The 9194-nt window shown below is 37.6% G+C and overlaps 1 protein-coding gene and 1 long non-coding RNA gene across 2 annotated transcripts in view; one reads left to right on the top strand and one right to left on the bottom strand.

The window, feature by feature from the left end:
• Positions 1–686: 686 nt before the first annotated feature.
• On the bottom strand, positions 687–1306 carry LOC142550823 (uncharacterized). Its single transcript, XR_012821412.1, has 3 exons — positions 1150–1306; positions 904–1070; positions 687–819 (listed from the first exon to the last, which is right to left on the bottom strand). It is a non-coding gene; the product is annotated as an uncharacterized LOC142550823 (long non-coding RNA).
• Positions 1307–8290: 6984 nt separating this feature from the next.
• Positions 8291–9194, top strand: part of LOC142551159 (histone-lysine N-methyltransferase ATX2-like) — a 28756-nt gene continuing 27852 nt past the window's right edge. The window contains exon 1 of the mRNA XM_075660231.1: positions 8291–9123. Coding sequence (XP_075516346.1) covers positions 8480–9123 — 644 coding nt within the window. The 5' untranslated portion in view covers positions 8291–8479. The remainder of the gene's footprint in view (positions 9124–9194) is intronic.

The following is a 9194-nucleotide window of genomic DNA, read 5'->3' as shown; positions in this document are numbered from 1 at the left end:
AGTTTCCTTCAATTATTTTGCATGTGGGTGCCGTGTAGGGTAGGGGAATTTTTCAGAAGTGTGGTCGAGAGGTTTTAAGAGAGGGGTGGGGAGTGTTTCAGATTTTTAAAAGAGGTGGGTGGCCGATTGTTTTCATGCTAGGGTAGGGTTTTTAACATATTAAATACATAAAATATACTAATTAGTTTACTAACTAGGTCTTAGGCCTATTAAGCCATTAAATTAGATCCATTAGTCTAATTAGGATTTAAATAAAATATTAGTAAAGTTTTGGTAAAAATAGTTTGTGCAGTAAATTGTCGGGTTGCCAAAAACTTCATATTTTTGTTGAAAAACCAACACTGATAAAATTTACGTCCCGACGTATTAAATCACTGCAAAAACCCCATATTTTCAAAAATAAGAAAAAGCATCACACATACTTTAAATATTAAAAACAATTATTTAATAAAAACATTTTCTATTTTTCAGCCCTCGGTCTCCGTTCCTCGATCGCAACTCGAATATCCCTTTTAAAAAATACAATTTTAATGCAACCATGTAGAAAAATATATTTTAAACATGCAAAATGCACAAAATAATTAATTAATGCAATTAAAACAATTAATTAAAATACACAAGGAATTTAATAATTGTATGCATGTGGTTCGCGTGGACTCTTAAATTTTCGGGGCGTTACAAGTACACAGATTTTTCCTCCAACAACAATGAATTAATATAGGACAAATGGGAATATGTACAAGAATCTTCAATGAAAATATTTCTAATATAAAGAGCAATAGATTCTTGATCTGTAGGTGACAAAATACTCCTAACAATCTGTAAATTTAACATATTTTAAATTAGTAATACACAAATAGAAAATATATTAATAAAACTAAATTATATGCTAAATACACTAACCTTTTTACCACTCTTTGATGCATTTAAAATGTCAATATATCTAAGAGATCCTTTTTTCGACCAGTTGTTGGAAATCCATTGGCACATGCGTGGAAGAGATGTATTGTCTCCTTCTCTTTGTTTTGCAAAACGCTCCCAATACCACGAACGCATTCGTATGCAAGAATCTAAATTCAAAAATTATAAAAACACATATAATCAACCATATTCGAATAATATGGAAAAATGCAAAAAAAATTTAATTACCTGTAGCGGATTGATGAATCCAACCATATCACGGGTTCCACTGTTCGAAGACTTACCGTTTTCTGCTTTTTTGCTCAACACAACTTCTTTTTTCTTCAAATCAAGCTTCAAATCACAAACAGCTCCTTTGAAAGCTATTGTACCCCAAGGGTACTTATTAAAAATCATCAAAATCATCAATCACTAGTAAGTTATCGTTGTTGTTGTTATTTTCAGATCTGTCTAAAATTTCGTTCCGATCTCAGATCTGTGGTATCCTTTCGTTTCTATTGTCAAATCTTTCTATATAAAAAAAATATAAGAAAAGAAAAACATAAATTTCGTTCTGTTATCAGATCTGTGTTATTCCTTCGTTTCTGTTTTCAGACCTGTGTTATCCTTTGTTATGTTTTCAAATCTGTGTTAGTCTAGTGTTCTTGGTTTTGTGCAATCCAAGTGAGACAGTTGCAAGTGTTCACAAGTTGAATCTTGTTTGTTTGATAAAAAAAAATATATAAAGATTGATCACATCTTTGAGAGAACTATCATATTCGAGTGAAAATATTTGAGTGCGAGTGTTATTTCTTTGGAGTGATTGTGAGAATTTGGGTGAGGAACATCTTTTATTTCTACTAATATTTTCTTGCAGGTACAAAATCTGAAAGTAAAATGGAGAGGGAGGTAGGAGAGAGTTCGAATCAGGGGTTGTCTAAGGTTCAAATGGAGGCGTTATTTGGGCATTTTAGTAGAATGATGAGGGCTGAGTTGGATCCTTTATATGAGAGGTTGGATAGGCTTGATGTTAGTACTAGCGAAAATAAATCTAAGCCTAAAGGTTTGGGTAGAGGAGAAGAAGAAGAGGATGATTTTGATTTGGGAGGAGAAGAGGAGAGTCAAAACGAGAACTAGGGTAGGAGCGGAAAAGGTAGAGGATTTGGTAGGGGAAGAAGACAAGCTGTACGGGGTAGGTACGATGATGGGAATAAGGAAGATAGTAACATAGGTAGTATTAAGATGAAAATTCCGTCGTTCCATGGTAAGTCAAACCTAGAGGCTTATTTAGAATGGGAAAAGCGAGTTGAATTTGTTTTTGATTGTCACCAGTATTCTGAACTCAAAAAAGTTAGGTTGGCCGTGGTTGAATTTGTTGATTATGTACTTATTTGGTGGGATCAATTAGTGACCACTAAGAGAAGATGCAATGAGAGGCCTATAGAAACTTGGGCTGAGATGAAAAGCGTAATGAGGAAGAGGTTTGTACCAAATCATTACTATAGAAAAATGTTTAAAAAGTTACAAACTTTGAGACAGGGTTTGAAGAGTGTTGAGGACTACTATAAAGAGTTGGAAGTAGTCATGATTAGAGCAAACATAAAGGAGGATAGTGAGGCTACTATGGCTCGTTTTCTGTGTGGTTTGAACAGGGAAATTCAAAACCAAGTGGAGCTTAGACACTACTTGGATCTAGATGAAATGGTGCAGATGGCGATAAAAGTAGAGCAACAACTCAAGAGGAGAGGAGTTGGCCGTACCACCCAAGCTGGGAATACATCAACACCTTGGCGTTCCAATGTTGTTAAACGTGCAGAAGGCAAGGTAATGGTCAAACCCAAAGTTGACATTAAACTGGAGGCGCCTAAGCAGGGATTGCAAGGTAAACCTGAAACTCCTATTAATCGTTCTAGAGATATCAAATGTTTTAGGTGTCAAGGAGTTGGATATATTCCTAGCCAATGTCCCAATAAAAGGGTGATGGTGTTGAATACTTATGGGGGGTATGAATCTCATAGTGAGGGAGATGATGGAGAGGATGAAGATGAGTTGCCTGCATTAGAGGATCCTGATGAGGGATATGAAGCAGTTGTGGGTGAGACGTTAGTGACTAGGCGTATCATGAATGCCCAAGTCAAAGAAGAGGAGACTAACCAGCGAGAAAACTTGTTCCATACTAGATGTTTTGTCAGTGGCAAAGTTTGCAACATTATTATGGATGGAGGGAGTTGTACCAATATTGCTAGTCTTGAGATGGTGGAAAAATTGAGCTTGCCTACTTTGAAACATCCTCAACCATATAGGCTACAGTGGTTGAATGACTGTGCTGAAGTGAAAGTGAACAAACAAGTTTTGGTAGAGTTTTCGATTGGGAAGTATGTTGATGAGGTGTTGTGTGATGTGGTGCCAATGCATGCTTGTCATATTTTGTTAGGGAGACCATGGCAATATGATAGGCAAGTGACACATGATGGGTTTAGAAATAAATATCCTTTTGTACTCAAGAAAGAACCCATTGTTTTACTTCCTTTGTCCCCAAAGCAAGTGTTGGAGGACCAATTGAAAAAAAAAGAGAGAGATGAGGCCCAAACAAAGAGTGAATTAAAAAGTGAGATGGCCTTTGAAAACAAAAATGAAATGGCTAAAAGAAAAAGTGAGATAGCCATACAAAAGAAAAATGGGGGAAAAGAAAATGAGAGGAAAGAGGTCAAAAAGAAAACATATATGGCCCAAAAGAGTGAGTTGAAACAATTGTTGCACACACATGATACACTTGTGTTGATTTTTTACAAGGAGATTCTCTTTAACACAAGTGATATAGCCGGGTCCCTTCCGAGCATTGTTGTTTTACTTTTGCAGGAATTTGAAGATGTATTTCCGGAGGAGCTACCTCAAGGATTACCACCATTGAAGGGAATCGAGCACCAAATCGATTTCGTGCCGGGAAGTGTATTGCCAAATCGTCCAGCTTACAGAAGCAATCCGGAGGAGACTAAGGAGCTACAACTACAGGCAAGTGAGTTGTTAGATAGGGGTTTTGTGCGTGAGTCCATGTCTCCTTGTGCTGTACCTGTTTTACTAGCTCCTAAGAAAGATGGCTCATGGCGTATGTGTGTGGATTGTAGAGCAATTAATAATATAACCATCAAGTATAGACATCCTATACCTAGATTAGATGACATGTTAGATGAATTGCATGGTGCATGTATTTTTAGTAAGATTGACTTGAAGAGTGGTTATCACCAGATTAGGATGAAGGAAGGTGATGAGTGGAAAACAACATTTAAAACCAAATATGGGTTATATGAGTGAATGGTGATGCCTTTTGGTTTAACAAACGCTCCTAGTACCTTTATGAGGTTGATGAATCATGTCTTGCGTGCTTACATAGGGAAATTTGTTGTGGTTTATTTTGATGATATCCTTGTGTATAGCAAAGATTTAGAAGAGCATGTTGAGCATTTGAGATTTGTACTGATAACACTTAGAGCTGAACAATTATATGCTAATCTTAAGAAATGTGATTTTTGTACAAGCAAACTTGTCTTTCTTGGCTTTGTGGTAAGCTCACAGGGGATACAAGTGGATGAGGACAAGGTAAGTGCTATTCGAGATTGGCCAACACCTGCTACTGTTGGTCAAGTCCGAAGTTTTCATGGTCTTGCAAGCTTCTATAGGAGGTTTGTAAAAGATTTTAGCACACTGGCGGCACCGATGACGGCAGTAATTAAGAAGAACGTTCCATTCCATTGGGGCGAGGAGCAAGAGAAGTCTTTTAATATTATTAAACAAAAATTAATTAATGCGCCTTTACTTGTTTTGCCTGATTTTTCTAATTCTTTTGAAATTGAATGTGATGCTTCAGGTGTAGGTATTGGTGGTGTTTTGATGCAAGGAGGACGACCAGTGGCGTATTTTAGTGAGAAACTCAATGGAGCAGCGCTGAACTATCCAACATATGACAAAGAGTTGTACGCGCTTGTGAGGACTTTGGAGATGTGGCAACACTACTTGAGGCCTAAGGAGTTTGTGATCCATACCGATCATGAGTCTCTAAAGTACCTTAGGGGACAACAGAAACTGAACAAGCGGCATGCCAAGTGGGTGGCATTCATAGGTACATTTCCCTACATAATCAAATACAAACAAGGTAAGGATAATGTAGTGGCCGACACACTATCACGGAGGTACGTATTAATCTCTACCTTGGAGTCAAAAATCTTGGGATTTGAGCATGTGAAAGAGTTGTATTTGTTGGATGAGGATTTTAAGGAGATATTTGAAATATGTATGCATGGTCCACATGACAAATTTTATTTGCATAATGGGTTTTTATTTAGAGAAGATAGATTGTGCATTTCTAAGTCATCAATTCGTGAGTTACTTGTGAGGGAGGCACATGGTATTGGTTTGATGGGGCACTTTGGTGTGGCTAAAACTTTGAATTGTTTGCATGAGCATTTTTATTGGCCACATATGAAACGTGATGTTGAGCGTGTTTGTGAAAAGTACATTACTTGTAGACAAGCTAAGTCTAGAACACAACCACATGGATTGTATACACCACTTCCTATTTCTAGTGAACCTTGAATTGATATTTCTATGGATTTTGTTTTAGGTTTGCCGAGGACTAAGAATGGGAGGGATTCAATATTTGTTGTTGTTGATACATTCTCTAAGATGACACATTTTATTGCTTGTCATAAAACCAATGATGCATCAAACACTGCGGATTTGTTCTTCAAGGAAGTCGTTAGGTTGCATGGTATGCCTAGGTCTATTGTATCTGATCGTGATGTTAAATTTTTGAGTTACTTTTGGAAAATTTTGTGGGCTAAACTTCGCACAAAACTGTTGTTTTCTACTACATGTCATCCTCAAACGGATGGACAAACTGAAGTTGTTAATAGGACTCTAGGAACAATTTTGCGTGCTATACTTAAAAAGAACTTGAAAAATTGGGAAGAATGTTTGTCATTTGTTGAGTTTGCGTATAATCGTAGCGTGCATTCTACTACAAATTATTCGTCATTTTAGATTGTTTATGGTTTTAACCCTTTAACTCCTTTGGATTTGATGTCTTTGCCCGTGAGTGAAAGGTTGAATATGGATGGCAAGAAGAAAGCTGAATTTGTTAGGAGTTTGCATGAGAAGGTCAAGGCTAATATCGAGAAGAAGAATTTACAATACACGAATCAAGCTAACAAGGGAAGGAAAAAGATGGTTTTTGAAAAGGGAGATTGGGTGTGGTTGCACTTAAGGAAGGAAAGATTTTCAGAAAAGCGACGTTCGAAGCTCTTACCTAGGGGTGATGGACCATTTCAAGTGCTTGAAAGGATCAATGACAATGCCTACAAACTAGATCTACCAGGTGAGTACAATGTTAGTTCTACTTTTAATGTTAGTGATTTTTCATTGGTTGATATAGGAGATGATCAAGATTTGAGGACAAATCCTTTTCAAGAAGGGGAGGATGATGCAAACGTGGTTGGTCAAGCACCAAAGAAGGCATGGGAGTTATTGGAGTTGTCCGAAGGACCTATAACGAGGGGACGTAGCAAGAAGTTTAAAAAAGCACTTCAAGGATTCATGGTGAGCTACCAAGGAAGTTCAACAAATGGGGTGTCTAAATTAGAGGAGCTTGGGGAACATGGACACAATGATGGAAGTGTTTGGAATGTAATTCAAGTGCTAAATGACCATGAGGACAGCAGCACGCGCGCACCAGCACATGATCCCGCGCCCCCGCGCGCACAACCACGCATACGAACAGCAAGTGGCGCGCCATCGCGCCACTTCCGGCGCGGCCGCGCGCATGGCGCGCGCGCCATGGCTCCACAACCGACGCTGCCGCGCGCACATGGCTGATTTAGTGCAGTATACCGCGCGCCCCCGCACGTAATCTCGTGCCACCGCGCGCACTTCCGTGTAGAATTTGTTCACAACTCTTTTGATGACTTTTTGCACTACTTTTTATTATTTTATTGTATTTATATGCATTGTATCAACCAAAAACGTGATCATTCAGACTTTAAACATATTATTGGAGATTTCTCTCAATATTCAAGGCATTTTGCTTTGATCTTCAACACAAATCAAACTTATCAAAGATTGTATCTTTGTGGCGTTTGTCGATTGTTTTTCGCACGGATTGTCAAAACAAGTTCTTTGAAGGTTCGTTTGAAATTCGATTGTTATTATCGTTGATATTTGTTGCTAAGTTATAATCGCTTAGAGGTGAATATCACAAATCGTTGCTTGTTTCAAAAGATCGGGACAACACAATCGATCCTTGTTCTTTATTGAATTGAGGGCGCGATTCTAATTAATCGTGTTTGCTTTTCATTCGTACGAGGATTCGTATCAATAGATTACGTGAAATCTTTGATATTAAAAGATTGAGACAAAGTCAATCAATAATATCAGCAACTCAATCATTTCAATCTACAGACATGCTTATTGGTTAATTCATTAACAAACTGAATATGTTAAAATTCATGAAATTTCTAAAACAATAATGAACATACCTAAATCTTGTGTGCAACCATCTCTGATTTTTTTTCCTTTAGGAATTTCAGTTGGTTGATGCCTTTAGTTGGATATAGACATGGATAGTATATTTAATCCATCAAAAAACTAAAATAACAAAATTTAATTAAATTTATGAAAGTTGTTCCAATAACAAAAGAATTATGCTATACTTAATAACAATATGTAAACTTTTGTTTTAAATCATTATTTAACTAATATGAATTGCTATTGATATTGTATCAAATTCATTCTCTCTTATAGTATCCATTCTCTCTTATTTCTTCTTTTCTGGAGCTGTCAAGTTCAAATTGGAAAATTTATGAACCCAATCACCTCAGCAACCTATCAAGTGTTTCGAAGTTCAAGCTTCTATCTATCACCATTAATAGATGCATTTAGCTCCTAACATTTTCTGAAGCATTATGATGGTGAGGTAGGAAAACATATCTGTAAATTTAGCATTGTAAATTCTCAACTATATAAAAAAATAGGAAAACAAATCCATAAAACTTGAATTTTCTAACACAAAAAGATCACAACTATGCAACAAAAATGAGAGTTTGACCTAGTGCCAGAGACATGACTACTTCACTCAGTTTCTCCTTTCCTTTTCGTTTTTCTTCTCTCTCTTGATTTCGGAAAGCAGCGATAAAAAATGTCGGAAGACCACCAGGCGAGCCGTTGAAAGGAAGGGGAAGAGATCTGGAATCTGTTTAAGCATTTAAGTCTTTTTCATTACTTAAATAATGATTTTAAATTAGTTAAGAAAAGGATAAAATGGAAATTTGACAAATAAGGGTTATTTTCTTAAATGAGATTGTGAGGAGGTCTATTTTACTAAATCTTCCGAGGACAGGGACACACACATGTACTATATATATTCGTCATCCCCGAGCGGTGCCAAACGGCGGGAAATCTTATTATTTCCCCTCTCAAAAACCCTAATAAATTCCCCTTTTAATCTTCATCTGTACAGCAATCAAAAGAAAGAGGTGCAAAATTGAAGAAAAACGTGAGTTAATTCGGACTAAAAACATCCCAATCTCCCATGGTTGCTGCATTCCCGACGTCGAATTTGTCCCCCGCCGCAGCCGAGGTGAAGCACGGCGTTAAATTGAATGCTCCGCCGTTGGAAGACCATGATGAGGATGAGTCCCATAGGGGTAACGCTCCTCTGAAGTACATGACCCTTTGCGAGGTGTACTCCGCGACCTCGCCTTGCGTCTCCGCTTCTGGATTGAAGAAAGTAAAGGCTGCCGCCCGTAAGCCACCACAGCCGGAAATGGAAGACAGTGATCAATTGCGTATGGTGGTGATTAAACCGGCTGTAACTCGGGTTTACTCACGGCAGAAGAAAAGGAAGGAGATGTCGTTTTTAGAAATGGAATTGAGTGAGGGCGGGTTAAGTGGGACACCAGAGGTAGAGGAAGGAGGTGGGATGAGTGTTGTAAAGCGGAGGAAAGATGGAAGCAGCCCAGAGTTGACGAAATTGGGGGTTGATTGCGAGGAGTTGAGTAAATTAGACGTTTGTCATAATGTTGATAAAATTAAATGTCCAAGTGTGGAGAAAGATACTAATCCTAATACCAGCGTTGTTGATCGAAAGAGTAAAAAGCGGAAAAATGATCCCGATGTTCTTTCTAAGAGTGTTTTGAAGAAATCGGGAGGTGTTAAGACAAAAAAATGGGTTTGGTATTGTCAATTACATTTTTTTAATCATTCCCAGGTTCTTACTAAGAACATTCTGTTGGGTTTGACATCTA

The sequence above is a fragment of the Primulina tabacum genome, chromosome 7, assembly GCF_025594145.1.
Source record: "Primulina tabacum isolate GXHZ01 chromosome 7, ASM2559414v2, whole genome shotgun sequence".
In the NCBI taxonomy this organism is placed as follows: domain Eukaryota; kingdom Viridiplantae; phylum Streptophyta; class Magnoliopsida; order Lamiales; family Gesneriaceae; genus Primulina; species Primulina tabacum.
The sequence above is the reverse complement of the archived record's forward strand: the minus strand, read 5'-3'. Positions and strand labels throughout refer to the sequence as shown.